Genomic DNA, 24,559 nt, shown 5'->3' on the forward strand with positions numbered 1-24,559 from the left:
TGCACAGCTGAACAGGTTCCTGCCTGGCTCTGCGAAAGTCAAGAACATAAAAGGACTTAATCTCTGTGTGACAGTAACTACAGGCTGGGAACACAACCCTACTGCCAAAAAGTAGAAAACAATCAACCAGAAAAACAATGGCTAACATGCTGGGAGAGCAAAACCAATTCTCTTGAGATAGCAAAACCAATTCTCTTGAGATAGCCTAACAACACAGCAGGAATATATTTGCTTGCAGAAATGTTCCCATATCCTGGTACTGGTTTTGGAGAAGGAAATCCTTTCTCTTTCACTTTTCTGTATTCCTCTGGTCTGGGGACAGCCAGCCTTGGAGAGATCTATTGTGACCAGCACCAAATGCCTTCAGGGTCTGCAATGGTTTCAAAGATTTCTATGCACTAGCTAGCACTAGATACTAGATATAAATACAGGTATTAATTCTGTTGACACTGGGTCTACTTTAAACTAAGCCTTTCAAACAAATAAACACAGACATATAAATGTATACAAAGTTTACAGTGAAATATGACAGATTGTTCCTTGCAATTTTTTTTTGTTTTGTTCTTGATTCTTAAGACTTTAGCAGAGTAAATAGGAGAAAACTTAAAAATAATCATACTCCATTTCAATTGCCATTTTAATGAAATAAAGAATCATCACTGGAAGTCTCAATAAATTCAGAATGTGCCTTTCAGCAGCCTATAGACATTTAAGGCAAATGATTACCCCCAGAAACATGACAGGGGTTCTCACAAGAAGATGCCTTCTCTTTGAGAAAAAATTCTCAAAGCTGCAGGGTAAGAGAGATTATGTGCTGCAACAGATCAAAGAAATAACAATGCAAACTACAGGAAAATACCCTCAGAGGAAGGAAACTAATAATCTGTAACTGGCAAATTACTAGGTCTTCAACACCAGGGAAAACAGAAATTAAATGCAGGAAGGGGGAGGAATTTTCAATGCTTCTACATTCACATATTTCTGAACAACAGGTTTTTAGTAAAAAACAACCCCTAAACTTCATTCACGAAAATTTTTTTTCCACTTTACATTCACCAATGTGCTTTCTTGTAGACAAAAAGACAAAATCAGAGGCTTCAGCCACTGCTACATCAAGTAGCCAGATTTAAAAAAATCTGAGACAAAAGGGTAGCATCCCTCGTGGACCAAAATTTGGAAATTAATTTCTATGTACCACTGAAGATTTCCAGCACTACCCAATGCAGCATATGACTCTGTGACAAGCTTGAAAGCTGCTAAGAAAATATTTTATTTTGCTAGGCAACTAAATGTTCGGGATCAGGGTTTGTGGAACTTGTAATTCTGCCAGAAGAATTGCTTGGTGGGTCACAGTAAAGGTTATTATCTCTAACAAATCACAGATTCATTAATTACAACCTATGATGGGCTTAGCAATGTATCTTCACAGGACAGTGCAAACAAATCTATATATATACAGCTCTTTAAGTTTCTTTTCTCTCTGTATGTTTACACTGGTGTTCCTACATTTGGAGCAGTACAAATGGAAAATGGTTACCATAAAGATTGTGTTATCTGTATGAGACCTTTTGGTCAGACAGGATACTACTTCTCTCAGAAAGTGAGTTTTGGAACTGGTGCCACAAACAGTTTGTATCTTGCAGAGGTCTCATCAAAGTAAATTTTATATGTCCTGTATATATATTTATATATTTTTATATAAATATATGCGTGTGTATATACAGATATGTAAAAAACACATCAAGACACTGATGCAGCAGTGTTCCTGTAAGGGCAATACCTCAAGTCTCTGAGTTCTCTAGGTCTCTAGGTGGAGGTATTAGCTGTGAAAAGGCCCAACTTGGTGAATGGAACATACTTCCAGGGCAATTCAAAATAAAAATTGGAAAGAAAAAAAAAAGCCATATGATACTTTCATTTTGCTAGTCTGTTTGAAGTAAAGGCATTCTATTTATGTTTAACCACATAGTTGATATACCTGTGTTTATATGTTCCCTAAGTATGAACTACGTAAAAGGAATACAAAAAACCGTGGACGTTCTGGTTTTTGTCACCTCAGATGTTTAATGGGATTGACTTCAAATAGTATTCTTGCTTGCCTTCTTTCAGCGTAAGTGCTCACTACATCAATGAGATTACACAATGAAATTTCTTCTGTCTGTGTGTAGCGCTAATAAGCTGTTGCTAGACTGGGAAATGGAGTATTTACGCTTGGACCTAAACTGAAGGACAATCACCTTAGTTATTCTGTCCATACCAGAGCTAAGGGTATTTCTGTTCCCAGTATGCCAAAATACCAGTTTAGGGGCAAAAAAAAAAAAAAAAAAAAAAAAATCCAAGAAGAATGAACTGTACTTTTTGCAATTACACACATTATTTAAAACTATATTTTGTAAATTTAAAAAAAGCAAGAGCAGCTGTTTTTAAATGGGGAGATATTAGTGAATCACAATAAGAAGATAAATTCTTGTAATGTTATATACTTAAGTTTACCCTCCTACCGTACAATTTCATTCGTGTTTTTATTTTGAAGAGCTAATCCCGCACTACCTATACTGACCAACCAATTTTTTTTTAAAACATTACAACATGTACAATGCAACCATGACAAGCAGTTTGAGCTATCTCTTAACTAGAAAGCGTAATTATTGGAGTATTTAATACCAACACAGAATTGTTAAGCTAATTCTTGAAATCTATAGTAAGTCTTATCAAAGCACGAGCTGGCCAGTTCATAATAAAGGTAAGAATGAACATAATAAAAATCTTCACTGTGAAGATTAGGATTTTTGAAAAAAGAAATTATCAGCTAATTCTAAAATTGATCCTGAAAGCTTTAAGAGACTAATGTGGAAAACTTACCTGTTCTGCAACAGGCAATGTACTACTAATAAGTACAGCTACACATCTGAATATCTCAGATCTTCTTCCTTCATAGCCATATGCATGTCACCTAACTAAGAAACAAGAGGATACAGCACCCTTAATAGTCCAGATGATTTTCCTTGAAATTACAGTAAAAATATTATCCTGCTTAAACTGTGTAAAGAAGATAATGTTCCACTGGGGGAAAAAACAGAATGTTCTTTTATTTTAAAAAGGTTAAAAGAATATCCTAGAGTAGCTTTCTTTCAGTTTTCAGAGGAGACAACACACTGTTTTTCATAGATGGGATAATAAAGCAAAGTGGTCCTTGGAGGTATCTCCAGGTCAATGTGGTTTTGCACTAGCAAAATATCACTCACTTCAGCAGAATTATCCTGACTTACATTAATGAAAGAGGGAAGTTTGCTTCAACCTAATCTCTACAATGCCACAAAACGTCCTGATGAACACACATCGTTCAGGTGTAACAAATGGCCTGCAGCAAGCTGGCTTTCTTGTGCCTAGTGAAACTTTTATAACTTCTGAGCATAGACCAGTCAATCAAACGACGTTACCCTGCCACAGTCATGACGCCTGTTTGCCACGAAGATAAAGGTCACAACACTGGCGGAAGGACTTTCTTTGACAGGTCTCATGAGCTGCTGTAAATGATTGGCTGGAATTTTGCACTGTAGGTGAAATGCTGGCTAGAGTAAACTGCAGCATCACATTCAGCCTGGAGTCTTAAGCTGGAGGAAGAAAGAGGTATTAATGAAAGAATCACTAAGAAGTGGCTATTGCAAGTCCTTGTCTCCAATCTTCTACCACTTGTAGGTGTCAGCTGCACGTGTGAAAGATGCAGAGACACCTGAGTGAGCGCACTTCAAAATACAGCATAGTGTTCCAATATACACTTTTTTAATAATCCTACTCCTCTCTGTGGAGCCAGTGCTGAGGTAGACAAGGTGCTGTAATTTAGATTGCAGGGAGCCTGATTCTGCAAAAGGATAAGCACTCTCAGACCCTAGCAAACAGGAACTGAAGCAATCTGTGGGACACACGTGGGCCACTGAAGGACAGTGTGTGGTACGAGCATTTCACAAGACAGCAACCTGAACTTTCAGAGTTACTAGCTATAGAAGAAAAAAGGTTTCACATTGGGTCTCCACTTAAAAAGGTGCATAAGGCCTGAAGCATATAACACTCTGAACACTTCTGAGATCAAAATAACTGATTTATGTTTGCCTACATCCATTTTCCATCTCATTATTAGAAATCTTGCCTTTGTCATTCCCTAACCATATTGTACAGTCTTTGCCTTGATAGACTTTACTTCAGCATACCTGCAACCAGTTCTAACATTCCATGGGTTCATTCTTTTGGAGTAGTAAGAGGAGATCTAGGATTGAACTCCTATCATGCTTCCACAGTTTCTTTTCCATCCAATAATTTACAGTTATCTCATTCCCTCTACATCAATCAAATTTATTTGCAAAGAAATTATTTTTAAAATTTTATTGAAAATTTAGACACAATATTCATTGCCTTTTAAGTCACAAAGTCCCTATTCCATTCCCACTGTATGATGTTTCCACTTGTTCTTGCTGTGGTCTCTTCTTGTCGATGTTGAATACATCTTTGCTACTCCATTTCTCAACTTTGGAAGTCTAATTCAGCCCACCTTTGGACAGTTCCCTCATCATTCTTACTGTTTCTCAAGTTGCAGGAGCCATGAACTAAATGGTTTTAACTTTTTTCTTCAGTCCCACCTGTAAGTCTTTCATTTTTAACTATGCAGCTCCAACAACCTTTGAGAAATTCCCAGCAGCAGCAATGATAGCACGAGCACTGGCATCATTATGTGAAATGGATGTTCTGCTCCTGGATGTTTTCACTTTGTCTGCACCGCCTTCCCTTAAAAGGTTTCAACTGCATATTGTGCAAGCAGCAGAACTAAAACAAGAGTCACCCCCCTTATATGGTCAAGTATTAACAATGTTACTTCTTCCCAGTCTTCAATTTATTAAGCAAAAAGCAGTGGAATGCTAAGGGCTCATACACAACACAGATAACTAGGACATATCACTAAGATAAGATGTAAACTGCCACGGCTGGCAGACAGGCTATCAGGAACACGAAGCACAAAAAAAGAACAGTAGGCAAGCTCCATGTCTGTTTTCTAGTATGCTACATGTCACTAAGAAATACCATAATAACAGAAATCAATACACAAAAAACATCTGAAGACACTTTAAGCTGCAAAGGACCTAAAACCAAAAAACCCATTTTTTTTATTTTCCTTCCTCACCAATTTTTAACTCTAAAATCCTTCTGCAAGTGGACTAAAAGTACAATGAATCAAGGTCTGGTGTTCAGGGGCAGCTTCTGTCTTGAAAACTGCTAACTTCAGGTGGATTTTTTTGTCTGACTATAGTTCTGAGGACAGTTACAGATTCTAAAAATTGCAGAAATCATCTCCTGGTTCAGTTCTAATCAGGACAATTTTAATTCCCTTTCAATCAGTGGAGCCTCTTCCGCATTAACACTATGTAAGTGTGGTGCCAGGTAACTGTTCTGATACTCTCTTCTGCCTCTCAGTCTCACATCAGCCTTTCCCTATGTTTGAAAGATTTCAACAGCAAAACTTGAAAATTACCCCAGCAGAAAGTTAAGATCCTATAAACACAACCCACCTTGCTCATGCCTTGCAACACACAGCAACGATACATACTAGAAACTTACTTGAGCTACATGGAACACATTAATGTTCAGAACAACCACAATACTCCAAGGACATGAACTGTTGTGTGGAAGATCAGCCCCTGGCCTTTAACTTTCTAAACCAAACTTAGTATCTCCCTTTGGGTCATTCAAGTTCACTGGACTTTTTCTGTCTCCCGGTGGAGCAGACTCGAGAACACTACACACTCGCAAGGATGGTGCAAACACTTACCAGGGAGCTCAAACACACACACTGGAGCCCTGCAGTTACTTATACTCCTCGCTGCCCCCTATAGGTCATGGTGTGAACACACAGCTCAGTCCTTCATACCAGTAAGTTTTCCTTCACACAGACTCTGTAAAATGTTACCAGCATCTTGTTCACCATACCAAAAAGACAGTAGTTTTTAAAGTACTTGAGACACTTTACAAAATAATGGTAAGGTAATTTCTGACCTAATCCCAACAGGCAACTTTCTGATTCAGTCCCGGGGGTAAAAAAGTAAATTCACGTGCCTAACTTCACTGCCAGCTACAGAGCCATGGGAGCACTACAGAACTGAAATGCACTTGTAACTAGGCCAACAGCTGCTCGTTCTGCTTCAGACATCTGAGAAAGGGCTGCAGAATGTCTCTGCCTCTTCCTTGCTCTTCAGGGAGTAAGTGGTCAAAGTAAAAATAGCCAGCACAGCTCCCTGCTGAATCTGCCTTTGTCTTCAAAATTAATGTGATAATCCTGTCCACTATGGGAAGGACGTGCAAGGATACTTTTCATGGATACTGTGCTTTAGCCTAGTTCCTTAATTTGCTGTGGAGTGAACTGCCACTGATGCAGAATTCACTGGCTAACAGGGACAGTAAATGCACATTTAACAAATACACCAAGTGGATGGCAATGCAAAGCTGGAATTCTTCACCCCGCATTTGCAGGTGCTGCAAGTAAGTTACCATCATAGTGACCAAGATATAAAACTACTGCCAATGTTAAAACTATCAATAGCATGCAAGTTACATATGTATTATCACAGTGAGATTGTTACCATCCCCAATTTGAGGCATTAAAGAAGTTAAATTACGTCAAAGAATTTGCACTGGAAGAGACCTCATATACAGGCTTAGGTTTTAAGGCCTTGACTACAGCTTTGGCTTGTAAGCTCCTGTCTGAATTCTGGATGATAACACAGAGTCCTAGCTATGAGATTCCATGGGAGAAAAAAGCTCTCTGAAGAGCTAAGTGCTTAATTCAGTTTAATTGAAGTTTGTGCACATGGAAACTAAGAATTTTCTTTCTTTTCAAGGAAATATAGCATTAAAGAATTCCTGCCATGAAAAAACTGGACTTCATCAGAAGCCTCTGCTTCAGACAGGAAACCAGCCGTTGAGCCTACAACATCTGGTTCTGCTCAGCCAGACTATCATGATATGGACAGTGCTGTCAGCATGAAAAGCACTGTAGCTCAGACTATAAAACACAAAATTCTTTGCAGTCATCACACAGAAAAGAAAATCCGCTCTGTGAGCTTTTAAAAAAACTCAGCACTTTGAAAGAGTTTAGCATAGAGCAGATGTTCAGAAAAGAATCAGAAACGGGCACAACAGCTAGAAGCTAGACATTTGCACAATAAGAAAGTAATTAAACTGAATAAACACTAACTCGGTGTTCGCTGTGGGTAGGGGTATTAACAAGTACTGTCTTGAAATTGCTTCCAATGTAAGAATTCACCTGTAATAAAGTACATTAGTAGCTCAAGAGAAAAGTAATTCTTCCCGTCTCTTTTAAAAATTAATCATTATGAGAAACCTTTAATTCCATACGAAACATTGTGCTTTTATTACTGGCAGTGGAACCAGGTCTTACACGAATTCACTACTAACTGCTAGAAATTATTCTCAGCTCTTTCTACTAGGAATTAGTTGCGTGTAAAATTCTGTTTCAAACCTATTAATAATTTTACCCTTTTGAACTCCTCACATGGCCATGATATCCCTTTTTTTTCTCTCCCATTGAATGATACAAATCAGAATAAATTCACTGTCTAAAAGTAACCTAGATTGACAAACTGAATGCTTGTATCTGGATTGAGTTTGCAAAGAGCAAGGTTTTATTCTAAGTACAGTATTTATACTAGTGTCCTTTTCTGCTGAGTGCGAGGAGAAACACAGATATGATGGGATAAAAAGAAACAATGAGACCAGCAGCAACTTTGCAGGACTTCTGAGGTGCAGCTCCACAGAATTCATAGCCCAAAGTTTTGTGTGAGGAGAGGACTAGGATAAGTCCTGCTGGATGCCCACCAACCTTCGGCAGCTCTGAAGGTGCAAATGACAGTAAAACATACATCAGTACTGTGCAACTGAGCATGGTTCAGGCATCTACAACCTCACAGCAAAGAAGCTATCTGTTAAGCAGGAAGCAGTCTGGTCCCATCACTGTGGCACTGTGCTCCCCGTAGTTGGTCTCCTTCACAAGCCAGCTTTGGTGCTTTGCCAACACACAGGCAGTGGGACTGCAGATAATATCTCTGCACTGCTGTGCATTGTACCATGTAGACATGTGGGCTTATCCATGCTTCTATGAAAAACACTGTACTGAATGAAATAGGCATGACTCAGGCTTTACTGTGTTATTGCACTGTATTTTCCTTAGCTGGAGCAGTGTTCAGAATGTTCACAAGCTTGATACAATTTCAAACTACAGCACTGTCTGTGGACACACAAACCAGTCTTCTGAGTTGTGTTCTTCCTGCCGCTTCCACTTCCATGTCTTCTTACGTCTTTTCAGCCCTGCTCCAGCATGCCACCCACGCTGAGATTTATGACGAGAAGCAACCTAGGAGGTTCATGTTAAGGGATGCTGACTCAGTCACAGCACAACTTCAATTTCTCCTTTACAGGACGTTTTATACAAGGGATCACTGCCAAAAAGTAATGAGGTGTCCTGCGTTCAGCAGCAGCAGTCAGTTTTTCTCCTTCTTAGTAGCTGGGGCAGCGCTGTGGTTTTGACTTTCGGCCTGGGAATAGTACTGATAAAGCTGATGTTTTCGGTTGCTGGTCAGAATGTTTACTCTGACCAAGGACTTTGTGAGTCTCATGCTCTGCCAGGGAGGAGGGGAAGCTGGGAGGAAGCAGAGACAGGACACCTGACCCAAACTAACCAAAGAGGTATTCCATACCACAGCACATCATGCCCACTATATAAACTGGGGGCAGTTACCTGGAAGGGTTAGATCACTGCTCAGGTCAGGCTGGGTATTGGTCGGTGGGTGGGGCAGTTGCATTCTCTTCCTTTGTTATTTCCTTTATCATTATTACTATTAGTGGTAGCAGTAGTGATTTGTGTTATACCTTAGTTATTAAACTGTTCTTATCTCAACCCTTGGGAGTTGCATTCTTTCGATTCTCCTTCCCATCCCTCCAGGAGCGGGGGCAAGAAAGGATGGGGGGAAGTAGACTGCATGGTTCTAATTTATGGCCTGGGCTTAAACCATGACATGAGGATAGTACATAATAAAATGGGGGAAAAAAGAAAACATCAAAGTCATGGTAAACTAGGAAAAACATGGAAAAATATTTGTGCTAAATTTCTTTTTTCTACATTCAACATTCATTTTTTTTTAAATAAACGTTTGCAAAGGCTTTCATATTTCCATTCAAATCTCTGGGGTTCTCAGGAGCCCAAAAATTAAGTGTGCTTGAGTTTTTTGCTGACCGGGTGCCAAGAAGCAGAAGTCAACTATTTTGCTTTATTGTATTAAGCACCCCCATTATAAGGCAAGACTGGTCATGTGTACTCTAAGAACCATTTGCAAGAAATCTGTTAACAAATCTAGTACCTTGCAAGCAGAAATAGTGCCCTTAGGAAGAGACAAAAAATGATGCCAAGGTGGATAGGTCTGTGTAAATAAAGATAAGATGAAAGGTTTATTGTTTTAAAGGGAGGGAAGAAGTAATTTCAATGTGCAAATATGGGTATGTTCATAATCTTGCTTCTGGTTTCTCCTCATTGTGTACATCTATATAGAAAACAAGGATGCTGTGGACACACAGCATAAGGAAGCCCAATGATTCTTTAGTGAACTGATGAAATGTTTGTGCTGAGACTATAGATAGCATGTGTTCTTCCTGCCTAGCTCTTGCACGCCCCTCCTTTGCCTTTAACCAGAAGTACCAGTAGGAAAATTCTGTCCCTTATATGACTTTAGTTAACCTTGTACTCAAGGCTCATCAAATAGATTGGCCAGGTATCAGTCAAATCAATGAATTGTAGCTGAGATGGACTCCAAAGCTTGTGGGAGGAAGGCCAGTTTGTCATATCCACATGGGAGAAGAAAACCTAGAATGAACAGTTACTGAATGTTAAAAAGCTATTTTTCTTTTCTGAATCTCTGCCCATATGTATTCAAGTCACTTATGGTGACTTCCCAGCTATCTCTCAAGTCACATAGTGATGTTTAAAAGATCCTAAAGATAGCTGGTTAAGTAAGGAGCATGTAAAACAGCTCTCCTTACATTGGGGCATGAGCAACAGGCAGGAGGAACTCAGTAGACACTTTGCCCATTTTATCTCAGGTATGGAAATACTTTCAGGCATGCTAAAGCATTGCCAAGACTCTCATTTATTCATTAGTAACAAATTTTAATGGGCTGAATGATCTGTTTGAGGAATTTCCAAAAAGATACTGCCAGGCTTTCCACAACTCTTTCTAGTGAAACAAAGAATATACTTATCTGGTACAAATAACAAAGTGCTCTGAAAACATATGACATGTGGAGCTTGATTCATTCTGCATTTGATGGTGTCTATAACAACAGAAAAGCAAGGATCTGATGGGTTAGTTTAAGCTGTAGTTAAATACTATTATGACAAACTCAGCAGGACATTCTACTAATACTTAGTTCTAGTGAGGTACAAGAACCTAAATTCACTCTGTGATTATTCAGGCTCAGTGATATGCACCACAAAGACAATTTTTGCAAAGCAACAACAACAAAAGAAAGATTTTAAATGGATAGGGAGCATGCAGCTCATAGACTGGTAATAATGTCAGCAAAAATCTGTAATTGGCAGAACCAACACGAATCAGGCCTCTTACGCATTTCTAAATGATGGGAGAAAGAGCAAAATAAACCATGCTTGTACAGAGTTTTGACAAAAAGAAGCTAAGAGAGCTTTAGGTGTACCTGATGGGGAACTGATTCATTTGAACAAAAGGAAGTAATCTTACAGATCTATCAGCTCACAGCAGCACTCCTGAGAACACACAAGTTCATGATCTCAGACCACTATTTCTTATGTTTCTGAAGAACTATCTCAGCAAGATTCGGGTAACTAGGAGGGGTGTAGAATTGGCTGTTGATTCTGGAAGATTCAAGAACCAAGAACTGGTTGGACTACTGCAGAAGGTCTGACAACCAGTGCTCCCTCGCCCACAAAGGAGCTCTCCTTATGATCATATTGTGCCTGGCCTTCCCTGAGAAATCAATCTTCACATGGGTAGAAATATACCAAGAAAAATATGACACTGGATGACTGCAGAGGTCGAACAATCCAGCAGACAACCCCAGCACTGAGCCATCAGCAGTCAGGAGCAGCTGCTAAAGAACTTAATTCTCCAATTTACAAATAGATCTATGACTAAGCTAATTTTCTAACAACCCAAGCATTCAGTGTATGGAGACATTTTTGATACCTCTCTGAAATCACAGAAATACTCTGCAGGCCAGTCAAACCACCTGTAATGTCTGCACAGTGACGTTAAGGAAACTCCCTAGCATACTACGGAGAAACATAGAATGCTGTGAGTCTACCCATCAGAAGAACAATAAGAGTTACTGTGGAAAAAGAGATAGGGAGCAGCACCTTCAGCATGACACCTGCAAGTTCATCCATAGAGTTCTGTCAGTCTCAAGCAGGGGAAAAGCAAATTCTGCCACAGTACTGTGGTGTTTAGATGTAGAAAATAGCCAAATGTGGCATTCCTCTTTCACTTTTCCTAGATGGAAAGTACACAGTAAAAATTAAAGGAAAAAATTAAAAAGCTTGAACAAGGAGAAAACAACAGTCAGGACACTGAAAATCCCTTAAACAATATGAATTACAGTGACTATGGATGTCTTTTAACCTATACTACTTATAATGATTAGTAATGTTTATGATATTTAAATAAAAGGACATACTCACGTATGGTATTGCTGAACTTTGGTAGTTAGTGATGGAAATAAACACATAGAGCACATGTTCCCCTGGTGTTGTAGTAGTCCTACACATATCACACCTAAGATCTGTACTACCAAATGGAATAAACAAAAAAGAACAATCCTTTAAGGAAGTTTACAGGCTGTGGCTTGGTCCACACTGTAACATTGTGGCAACCTCATGATGTTATTTTAGTAGTACACTTGAAGAGCAAAACCCTAATGAGTTTCAACAACAGCAAAGCCCATACTTCTCAGAAACTCAGATGAGTGATAAAACCATAAAAATTCTCACAGGTCTCCCAGCCAAATCAGCTAGGGTGAAAAAATACTTCTGCATTACAGTCACAAGCTATATAGATGGGAAATTACTGTTCTTTTTAATACAAATAACACAGACACATCCTGTGTGTAACATGCATGATCAAGAAAATACCACCACTGCCTTTTGAACTGTGCATTTCCAGGAACTCAAACTCACATGTTTGAAAGCTTCTAATAAAAAATATTACAGTAACTGATGTTGTTTTGAACTGTTTCTCTTGGTTACAAATGTATTGGAAAGCTTGCACAAGATGCAGCCTGTGTTAACTCTTTCTTATTATGGGATTGTTTTCTTCAGTGTGTGGGATGCTAACAGGTGTACTTATCATGATGTTCCACACCAAATGCTGTTCTCATGTTGCTTTAGTCAGCAGTTCCAGATTCAAATCCATAAGTCATAACCTCGCACCCACTTTTGTAAATGTTTCAAAAGTCAGCTCTCAAAGAAAGTATAACCTTCAGGACAGAGCCCCTCTGACTCCCTGCCTTATGAAAACTTCATTGTCCCCTCCACACATGCTCTAATAGAATGACTAGAAACAGCTGTTGACATATAAAATATCTAGATATGGCTGTGCTACAAGCAAGAGACAAAAGCTGCTTTGCTAAAGACAACTAATAAACACAAGCGTTTCTATGAGTATACAGTGAGGGAGAGATGTGCTTTGGCAGCAACATACCCCAAAAGAATTTTGTCTTTCACATAATAAAACCAGTTGGCACAATGCTTAGAGCCCCTGTGAGGTGAAATTAGAATCATAGGATACCTCAAGTTGGAAAGGACCCATAAGGATCATTGAGTCCCTCTCTGCTCTCCGCAGGACTACCTAAAACTAAACCATATGACTAAGAATGTCACCCAGGCGGCCCTTGAATCCTGATGGGAAGCCGTGACAACTTCCCTGGGGAGCCTGTCACAGTGACAAATTACACACACATGTACTGTAGATTCACACAGAACCTGAGGTTTGACTGCACAGTTCATAGTACTAATGAAGGAAAGTCCAACCATATGGCAAGCATGTGGCCATGCTCTCCAGATGTACTGCAGTAATCCCCAAGGTTATTCATGCCCTTCCTGCCTAAGACACAAGAATCACTTTTCATTACTATTTCAGTATTCATATGCCTATAGAGTAAGTTAACTCCTCCTTGTCAGTAAAGGACGAAGAGAATGGATGGCAATAGAGTATGCTGACTAGCATTTTCAGTGAACTTTTGTGTAACAAACGTAATTCCTTTAATGATTCCAAGCTTATTTCAGCCTCCAAATTCCGCCATGGCTCAGTAGCAGAAAGATTATGCCTTGTCCTAGGAAAGATACTGTCCACTTCTTTCTATGACTGCAGCTGACTCTATAAGGCAGCTATATAAGGAGTGTCTGTCCCACTCCCAAGACTATGGCTTGTGAGTAGTTAAGCTCTCAAAGCAAAGGCAGGGGTTTTGGTGTACACATCCAGAAAAACAGCTGTCACTGCTATGCTGTAGTACGCCGTGTTAACAGCCTGCCTTGTTACTGGCTTCCTGAGTAATGCAGATGTGAGGACAACCTTTTTAATGCATGGAAAGAACAGAAAAAAACAAGAAGACTCAGGTTGTTTAAAGCAAGCCTGTCCCTGGAAGAGGAAATTCACCCACCAATAGAAGACACAATTGAGCACAAAAAGACACGAATTAATTTCAGTAGCGGGCTTTGTCCCATTAAGGATTTAGAAAAAACTTTCTATTTAGTGCAACAATGGAATGTCAGAAGGGTCTGTAACATGTTCCTCTGTAACTGTGAGGAAAGAAAACAAAGCCTGAACCAGGAACTACCAACACTCAAAGCTTCCACATCTCCCCACCCTCAAACAGGGACATTTTCTGATCTAGCCCCAAGTCTTGCATGATCACTGCTGCTCGCAAAACCTGAGTTTTCCAGCAGTAAAAATGGTCTGTGAAGGCAAGAGGAAATAAGTTCTTTCATTCTGCGGAAAATGTCAGGAAGATGCAATTATACCAAAAAGTAGAAGGGATGTCATAAATGGAGAAATGGGAAAAATATTATCCTTACATCCTTCTACAGTGACTTACTGAAGTGAGCCTCAGTAATGTCATCACTAATGACTGGCAAGACCTGTGGTCCGTTACAAGAAATTCAATAATCCCATGAACTAACCACAGGGAAAAGACCCTCCATTAACTCAGGAGTACAGGTGGCCCATAGTCATTAGCCTTTTTAGGCTTATTACAATGAGGTCAGCTGGTTCAGAAGGTACTGTGCCTATGCTCATTGATAAAGATGCAAAACAGATGTGAACATAACCACAACATGTGGTACAAAACTGTACTGTCTGTGATTCAAACTGGGGTTTCAGTACTCTGAATTGTCTCAATATTAGAGAAACAATAGCTTTAGGTACATATCAGAAGTGTAATTTCTCCAGTTGGATAATTCCTTGGTTTAGAAGAAAATGAAGTAAATAATTTAAGGCAACATCAAGATTTTCTATACATCAACTTGCTGTTAACCATGGTGACTACAGAACTACAAGAGTACAGGCAGTCTTAATCTTGGTAGCACGAGGACTTCCCAGCAAAGGTCTCTTTGTAGGGCCACAGCATTATGAAACAATTCAGACTGGAAGTGACCATGGCAGGCCTCTAGTTCAAGCTCCTCATCAAAGAAGAGTCAGCTATGAGGTAAGTCAAAGTTGCTTATGACTTTATCCAGCTGGACACTGAATAACTTCCTTGCTTCAAGTTATTCTCATTGTCTCTTGCCCTTCCACCATGTATATCTGTGAAGTCCATCCAGCTGTCCAGGTTCCCCTGACTGCCACCTCTGTCCTCCAGCATATCAACTGGTACCACTCCCAATTTGAGGGGGTGGGGGGGTGTCATCTGCAAACTTAGCTAAAGTGCCCTCCATCCCCTCCTCCAGACCACTGGTAAAGATGTTAAACAGAACAGACGCCTACAATACCCACTTTTTACCAGCTCATTAATCAACTGCCCTTAAGCCTGATCACCAAAATAGATTTTTACCTATCTACTTGTCCACTCATCTAAATCATTAAGTCCTGCGTTGGATACAAGAATGAAGTGGGACACGGTATCAAAACCTTTGCTAAAATGGCAGTAGAAGACATCTGCTGCCCTAAACTTATTGATAATTGTTTTATCACCCACGCAATCAGGTTGGTTAGATATGATTTATTCTAGAAGCTCCCTAACAATGCCATTTAGATTCAGATTTTCTTCCTTACACTAGTTCTGCTTTTTCTCTTTTGCAAACTGTTCTGTGGATTTTAGAGAGTGAGAACTGGCAAGCTCTCCGTGTGGTTGTGATACTTAGCTGGGGAGGCTAAGGAAGAAGGCAGCTTCACAACTTTATGATAATGTTCATAGAAACAGAGAAAATGACTACAGCTTCAAGTAAGGTTGACTCTCAAACATCTTCAAACAATGTGATCCTGGCTCTGTCAGAGGCTTACAGAGATTTTCAAACACCCAGAATTTCCTGTCTTCCTAATCTGTAAACAATCATAGTAACTCAGCAAAGATTATCCTCTAATACATGTAAGAAGTAGAATTTTAAACACATTGTTTTGAAATTCTGTGCCATAAGTTTTCTTTGAAATCGGTGGGAAGCCTTCTTCAGGAGGGTAATCCATTTAAATAAAATCCTGTGATGGAACAGGTTGCTCTTGGGCCGATACAAGCATGTTCAGACACACTAATCCATGTGGGAATCCTCAGATTGATTGAATTAAAATGCTTTTTGGCTTTTTTTTTTTTTTCCAGAACATTTCTAGGAACTCCTGTTGTTTATTCAGAGCTGTACACTTTTTGAGACATAAGACAGATGCGGCACTAAGAAAACTGTAGACTTCTTGTTACTCAACATCTACTGCATAGTGCAAGGCCTGCTCAGGATGTTTTGGAAAAAGTTTATTTTTCTCAGGTATTTTTTCACATTTGGCATATTAAGCCTGGACAAAAGTCTGTTTGTGTGTGAGAACTATGAATAAACATGTTCCTTAACAAGAGCAATCAAGTTTACAGGATATATTAATGTCCCACAAAGCCCCACATCTTGCTTTCTAACTTTGACAGATAAACTGACCTCACCTACAGCCAAAGGTTAAGCTAGAAACAGAGCACTGCATAGTTTTCAACTCATCTTTTCTTTTGAATGAAGAGAGCTTTCAATACACCTCTCTGTAAAAAACTGCTGTTCTTCATTAGATATACAGGTATACAGAGGACATACACGGCTATTTTTAATATTGCAATGTTATCTTTAAAGTTACAAATCCTGAACAAATTTCCCATCGCAGTTCTCAAAAACCTTGTATTATGCTTCAGACATTTTAAATGACATTAATGAAGGTTTTATGCAGTTGTCCTTCTGTAGCATTCCAGAACAGCACTTGTCCTTCAGGCTCCACCTAATTTAAAAACTGCTTGTACGTGACAGGGACTCAGTTTGACAGAGGTGTCTTAAAAAATTCACAGCAAGCCTATTCCAGATAAGAGAAAGTGAGACTGACTTATCTTACTGAAGAAAGATAAAAACACTGAGGTCACAACTGGCATAACTTGAACAAATCACAGCACAGAGTGAATGCGGTATCCTCCATGTAAAAAGATGTATTTATAACTTGAAGAAGTTTTTATGTTGGAAAAATTCCTTAATTTGCTTCTCTAGTTCTTCCAGGTAGGAATGAGAGATAAAAGCAAACTGACCTAAGCTGAGGATGAAGAAAGGACCTCTTCTGGACAATCTCTACTAAACAGCCAACTCTTTATTTCCTGTTTCTTATAATGAAGTAAAAACTGGAGCAGTGTTGCTTCTCCCTAAGCAGTAAGAGAAAGCAACCCACCTACAAATAATGAGTAAGCACAACCCTGTCCTTTGCCTTTGCCATAACTGGGCAAACTTTGTTAGGTACCTGGACAAATTAACTGTAAGAAGACAGTTACTTGAATTAATATTTTTCAGCCTGTCTTTGTGACATTCATTGATGCTTATAATATTTGAGGCTCCTGTATTAAAGAAACAAGCATACAGAGGCACATAGAGGGTAAAGAAGGAGCAGGCAATAGGAAGGGACAGGAAGCTGAAGAGGAAGCAAAAGGAAGGAACTGAGAGGGGGCAACAGGGGGAGAAGGGTGAGACAGCAGAAAACGGGAAGCAAAAGGAGAGGAGGAGGCAAAAGGAAGGAGGAGGAGAAGACACCAAGAGAAGTCAACAGGAGGCAAGCAAGAGGAGGAAGATGAGAAGGCATTTGGAGGCAAGAGGAAGGGGAAGAAGAGTTTGAAGTAAAGGAGGAGGAACTGGATCAGTAAGAGATTAGAAAAGAGGAAGAGAGGGAAGAACACAGGAAGGTGATAGACAAAAAGAATGAAGATGAACAAAATCAGGAGGAAGTGTTTAGCAAAAGAACAGAATAAAAGAAGAAAAAGAGGAGAAGAAGGGGGGAAAGGAGTAGCAGAAGGAACAGGTGGAAGAAGAACAGGAAGACTAGGAGAAGTAGTTGTACTCAATGATCTCAGGGGTCTTTTCCAACCTAAATGATTCTATGGTTCTATACTTTAAGCAAAACTTCTTGCTGTGCTTCAAACAAAACGGACACCACTATAACTAGCACTATGATTTTAACAGTTTCTTGCTCCAAGGTTCAGCCTCTTTCCTGCACCCAAGGCAGCTTGTTTAGAGCTCATCACATCTCTGCCCTTCTGCATGAAGACCTTTCTTTAAATAATTCAGAAGAGTCACCGCCCCTGCAGTCTCCCCTAAAACCGGAGTCTAGCTGACCATATAGTAAATGGACAATCAGAGACAGAACACTGATGTGTTGAAGTTGCACAAAAAGATGGGCTACCAGACGTAAATTGACAGGGTGCTGCAGGGTAAACTGCTTAGGTTTCTCTCAAGATGAGTATAATCAAAGCACCTATATGCTGTTGAAATGACCTGGCCACAGAAACAAGGTACCAGCTAATCCTAGACACCATAGTATTCTCTCAACAACTCTCTTCCCGTACAAACTTGACTACTATTTTCCACACCCACCCAGCTTCATAATTCCTACAGAAATAAATTCTGCCCACCCTTGTGATTCTCATTTTGTAGACCATTAGCTAACATCTCAGTATTTCATTTTCTTTCCTGTTATGCAGACATCAGATAAATCAGAACACAATGATACGAAAAAAAGAATAGTTTGTTGAACAGGATACATAGCTTCACATTCCCCTAAAGAAAAAGAACACCAACCTAAGAGTACATATCACTAAAGAATTGAAATCTGGAGACGTACTGCCACAATCCTGTTGATGTTGGAGCGTATTAAAGCAGATGTTTCCTGTCAAGTGTTACCTCTGCCTACAGTACATACTAGTATATTCCACCAGCCACTTCAAGCAAACACATGTAAACGTTAAAGATCTTGAGTAAATTCTCTTGTAATCCACTGCTCTGTTTGTTAGTGCTGTATTCCTAAGCAACATTTAGAGTCCTATGGATTATTTTTTTCCCCCCTGTTTAAGTTTAATAATGCTCTTTGAAGAGCTATTAAACAACACATCATCATGCACTCAAAGGAAAAAGCATAAGATTTTTAAAATCCTTTATCTCAAGTACGATGTATGAATTTATTTATACAGCTAAGGAAAAGCTCTAGTTCAATGATTCAAGCTAAACTGTGGCCACACAATATAGACGGATCATAAGAAGAGGTGTTTTTCATTTGCTTTTTAGCACAGACTTAAGGAGAGAGGCCCATGACCTCCAGAGACATTAGTCTTCAGGAAGACTAATGAATAGAACCTAATTTTCTTTTCCTAGGCACTAGTTTTGCTATCCTACTGCACCTACTATTACAAATGTTGATGTGTCTTCTTCAGTCATCTTTATTTTAACATGATTTCTCTAGTTCTAATGTTAGAACAACAAAATACGGAAATAAGGAATATTGTAACTCAACAGCACCTGGGTCAGGGCAATCCCAAGCACAGCTACAGGCTGGGAGGAGAATGGGTTGTTGAGAGCAGCCCTGAGAAGCACTTTGGGGGTACTGGTTGACTGAAAGCTCAACATGACCCAGCAGTGAGTGCTCACAGCCCAGAAAACAACCGTATGCTGGGCTGCATCAAAAGGAGCATGACCAGCAGGTCAAGGGAGGGGATCCTACCCCTCTATTCTGCCCTGGTGAGACCCCACCTGCAGTTCTGCATCCAGCTATGGGGTCCCCAACATGAGAGGGACATGGATCTGTTCGAGTCCAGAGGAGGCCACGAAGACGATCAGACAGCTGGAGCACCTCTGCTTTGGAGACAGGCTGAGAGGGTTGGGCCTGTTCAGCCTGGAGAAGAGAAGGCTCAGGGGAGGCCTTACAGCAGCTTCCCGGTACCTAAAGAGGCCTACAAGAAATCTAGAGAATCATAGAATGGTTTGGGTTGTAAAGGACCTTAAGATCATACAGTTCCAACCCCCCTGCCATGGGCAGGGACACCTCACACTAAACCATGTCACCCAAGGCTCTGTCCAACCTGGCCTTGAACACTGCCAAGGATGGAGCATTTACAGCTTCCCTGGGCAACCCATTCCAGTGCCTCACCACCCTCACAGTAAAGAATTTCTTCCTTATATACAGTCTAAACTTTCCCTGTTTAAGTTTTAACCCATTACCCCTTGTCCTATCACTACAGTCCCTAATGAAGAGTCCTTCCCCCTCATCCATATAGGCCCTCTTCAGATACTGGAAGGCTGCTATGAGGTCTCCACGCAGCCTCTATCTTTGATACGTATGTAGTGACAGAACAAGGGGGAGTGGCTTTAACTGAAAAAGGGTAGATTTAGATTAGATATAAGGAAAAAATTCTTCACTGAGAGGGTGGTGAGGCACTGGCACAGGTTGTACAGAGAAGCTGTGGCTGCCCCATCCCTGGCAGTGTTCAAGGCCAGGTTGGATGGGGTTTTTAGCAACCTGGTCTAGTGGAAGGTGTCCCTGCCCATGGCAGGGGGCTGGAACTAGATTATCTCTAAGGTCCTTCCCAACGAAACCATTCTATTATTCGATGATTAAAAGTGACTTGCTTAAGAACTACTAACAGTGATTTCAGAACTAAGCTGGGCTCTTCAATGAGTGAGTTCAGCACTAGCACTTATAAATTAAGCAGATTATGTGATTTTGGCCACAAAACCCTGAAAATTGCTGGACAACATTAAGGCATTTTCACAGAAAAGCATAATTCAGGTATTTTGGACTGTTGTGTGTGTAAATGAGTCACAAGAGTGATCAACTTTGAAAACATGTAACTTTTAAATCTTCAGGAAAAAGAAAATACAACTATGAAATAGAAGGAAAAAAAATTCAAGTGTCCTGGATACAGTCTGCAAACTTCATAATAATAAATATTTGTAAGAATGGCTGGGGAAATATTTATATCCTTCCATCATTATCAATCTCTCAGTTTTATTTAATAATCAGACTTAGCTCCACAGAACTAAATAAGGCAGTCATCACCATGAGATGATCTGTGCTTCAGAAGGTCAAGCAAACATTGTCAAGAACATAATTCAAATAGTCACAGCGTTATTAAAAAACATTCATACATTCTGAAATACTTACCGAACTTTAAGAAAAAAAGACAGACAAATATATTTAATGTCATGGTTTCTTCAAGTCATACAGGAACGCAGATATCCTCGGGTTTATATCCAAAAATTAGTCTCTACTTTTTTATACAGTATTTCAATATAATGGTAGCTCTCACTTAAACAATGAGATTTTTGGATCTCTGAACAGAATAAATAAATTACTGGAAACCCTGGCCTAATCTTAAACTAGACTATCTACCTACAAGCAAGTAATAGTTCTCTGAAGACTCTGTCAAGTATTAAAGGAAGCTGCTACCTCTGAATTTAGTAACTTTCAGAAATTTCCTAATTAGGGAAGCACCCTAATACCCTTGGTTTTCCAAGAGCAATCATCCTTTTCATACAAGCTACATTTTGCTTTGAAATTACTGTTTCCTCATTAAACACATTTAACAGGGCAATACGTCATTCTTGTATTAGTTAAGCTATGCAACCAGATCAACACTTGGATACAACTGACGCAGTGAATGCTCTTCCACACAGAATATGTACAACAATAATACTCAGCTTAATCCTCATATGCCAGTCTTTAGAGAAAATGGAGGCCTGGATGAGACTTGTTCAAAATTCATCTGCTAACACAAGATGTAACACAAGGTTTGGCAGAGAAGAGATTCAGAGCAGCCCTGCAGAGAAGGCCTTGGGGGTGTTGGTCGATGAGAGAATGAACATGAGCCGGCTGCAGTGTGCGCTCGCAGCCCAGAAAGCCAACTGTATCCTGGGCTGCATCAAGAGGAGAGTGACCAGCAGGTCGAAGGAGGTGATCCTGACCCTCTGCTCTGCTCTCGTGAGACCTCACTTGGAGTATTGTGTGCAGTTCTGGTGTCCTCAACATAAAAAGGACATGGAACTGTTGGAACAAGTCCAGGGGAGGGCCACGAGGATGATCAGGGGACTGGAGCACCTTCTGTATGGAGACAGGCTGAGAAAGTTGGGGCTGTTCAGCCTGGAGAAGAGAAGGCTGCGTGGAGACCTCATAGCAGTCTTCCAGTATCTGAAAGGGGCCTACAAGGATGCTGGGGAGGGACTCTTCATTAGGGACTGTAGTGACAGGACAAGGGGTAACGGGTTCAAACTTCAACAGGGGAAGTTTAGATTGGATCTAAGGAAGAAATTCTTTACTGAGAGGGTGGTGAGGCACTGGAATGGGTTGCTCAGGGAGGTTGTGAATGCTCCATCCTTGGCGGTGTTCAAGGCCAGGTTGGATGAGGCCTTGGGTGGCATGGTTTAGTGTGAGGTGTCCCTGCCCATGGCAGGGGGGTTGGAACTAGATGATCTTAAGGTCCTTTCCAACCCTAACTATTCTATGATTCTATGTATATCCAGCAAATCTTTTAAGAGCAGATTGGACTTGTCAGAAATAGCTTTAGGCATACTTTTAACCTGCCCTGAAACTGGGAATGGATGTTATGACTGTCTGCAGTCTCTTGTGGGACATTTTGTATCACAATAGATGACATATTTCAATGGTTTAAAATAAGGGGCAAGGGGAGGGAAGAGAGGATTGCTTGATTTCGTTTTGCTGTTGGCTTGCTTGTTTTTTTTAAAGCTTGTTTAGTACTGAATTAGTACTTTACCTGTTTAAAACTTCCATGAATTTCAAGAGCTGCTACATCAGGCTGTCAACAATCATTTACTAAGAAAAAGAGTGAAGTTATTTGGAAAAGGAATTTCAAGTCAAGTATTTGAAGGCTCAGAAAGATTTATCCTATTTATTTCTTTTCCAGGCTGTACTAACCTATTTTCATCTAAGTAAAGGTTGGTAAAATTACTTTAGGTAAGACCAAAATATGGTCAGAACTTGTTAAAACAATAAAGCACATAAAGACCGTGAAAATTAGAAGCTCTTATCAAAAGACTTCACAATTTTGGAACTGCTACATAGTACAAAACAGAGAGATATCTAATATAATGACCAAGGTGATACGAGTAAGTGTTTCATCTTACTTGTCCAGGGCTGTGCTGGTAGGCATGCTCCTGCCAAATCCTCGGACACCCATATGACAAAAGTATGGAATGCAAGACAGATGGGCAGCAATTATAGCCAATGAATCTGACGCATTAACAAAGAAACCATTTTGGCCAAGGATCATGTAGCGGTCCTGGAGAAGAAAACAAATTCAAATAAGCATCTTAAATTCCGTGTTTTGGAGAGTGGTAATTTCTTTTATTAGATCCACTGTAGGCAGGGGAATAAAGAACAGTCTTTGGCTAACTCGCACCCCTCTTCAAGCAGGTTAATTTACTGGCATCATCCTGGCAGGTTTGTAATTTCACCGTCACACCACCACTCCCTCCAGCCTTGCAAATCAAAGCTCCAGATCAGTCCCTAGCTTCAGCCTCCTACATGACACTTCAGTAGGTCTGTTCCTGCCAGGGAATGCTTATGTAGGAGAATATTTTTGCCAATGACACTCACTATATAGGGAGTAGGAGGGTGTTTTGTGTTTACTGACAACAGAAAACACTTCTGTTCTTCGGAACCTTTTCATCTTTCTCCCACCCTGTCAGGACAAAAAGTTATTTCTGTAACACTTTGCTATTTATAATGATAATAATACAACATGAAAAAACTCTAAACCAAACAGTGATTATGATTCAAGTGCTTTATTTAGCTAAAAAAAAATCCCTCAATTTATAATTTATAACCAAAGAGAACTTACTACTTATTGCAACAAGTCTGTATTACCTATATATCCTGTCTCTTCCTAACCAGGAAATAAAAGTGTTTCAACAGTACAAGGTAAAACCAGCCTATTATTTAAAGAATTATCATTCGTCATTCAAATCCTGCTTGATTTGCAGTCATCTGCAGAGACAAATTACAACATATGTGTCTGATTTATGGGTTGCAAATGCTGTCATCTGTACCTGAAAGTAATACCACTTTCAGCTTCAAGGGCTTACTGAAAAGCAAATAAATTATACCTACATGTCCCACATCTGACCCCAGGCAAAACAACTACGGTGAAACCTCCAGACAGCTCAAAATACTTACTCCATCAGCATCAAAAGCAGCCCCAAATCCATACTCGCCACCTCTCATAGCCTCTAGCAAGGCAGTTGCATATGTTAAATTGGGATCCGGAGGCTGTCCACCAAAGTCCTCCAGAGGAATACAGTTTATGGCAGAATTTGCAGGGGCTCCCAATTCATCACACAGGATTCTTCTCACATAAGGTCCCATAACTGCAAAATCAGAAATCTGCCATGCAGTCACAAAAGCATATGCTTGACACTCAGATTTTTCATGGCGCCATGGAGACTTGATACGAAACGTACTTAGAGCAATTCTATACATCTGTCCTAGCAACAAAACCCAAACTACCATTTCACAGAGGAGTGTGTGATTGTCGCCCCAGTAATCATCAATTGGCAATTCAGCATTAAAAAAACAGTTCCCCACTAGTGGAAGTGCAAAAGTAATCACTGCATGGTGAAAGATGCAAGTTTTATTCACCCATTACTACGTAAAGAAGTTATCATACACATAGAGGGTTTTTCTCACTAGAATAAAAATAAGATGCTATGCTATGTGCCCTGGAATGCAAACAACAGTTTAACACATAATAGCAAGGAAAGTAAACAGTAAGGAAATACAAATGGGAAATACACTTACCTCAACATTCTAATTAGTGTTAAAATTGCAACAGGTTTGTCCACCAAAGAATTTCACCACATTTTAGTTACTACCATGTAGATAACAGATAAAAACTTCCTCAAGACTAACTTCAAAATAACTTCTTTATTTTGTTAAAGATATGGCCAACCAAGACCCCAGCTCATGCTGTTATACAGCATAAC

The 24,559-nt window shown here is 39.9% G+C and overlaps 1 protein-coding gene across 1 annotated transcript in view; it reads right to left on the minus strand.

The window, feature by feature from the left end:
• The window catches only part of PGM5 (phosphoglucomutase 5), a gene marked incomplete at both ends in the record, with an annotated part of 69,273 nt that overhangs the window by 31,435 nt on the left and 13,279 nt on the right, over positions 1-24,559 (minus strand). The window contains 2 exons of the mRNA XM_080637572.1: positions 22,703-22,857; positions 23,754-23,944. Coding sequence (XP_080493698.1) covers positions 22,703-22,857; positions 23,754-23,944 — 346 coding nt within the window. The remainder of the gene's footprint in view (positions 1-22,702; positions 22,858-23,753; positions 23,945-24,559) is intronic.

Source organism: Psittacula echo, assembly GCF_963264785.1.
Source record: "Psittacula echo genome assembly, chromosome: Z".
Taxonomy (NCBI): domain Eukaryota; kingdom Metazoa; phylum Chordata; class Aves; order Psittaciformes; family Psittacidae; genus Psittacula; species Psittacula echo.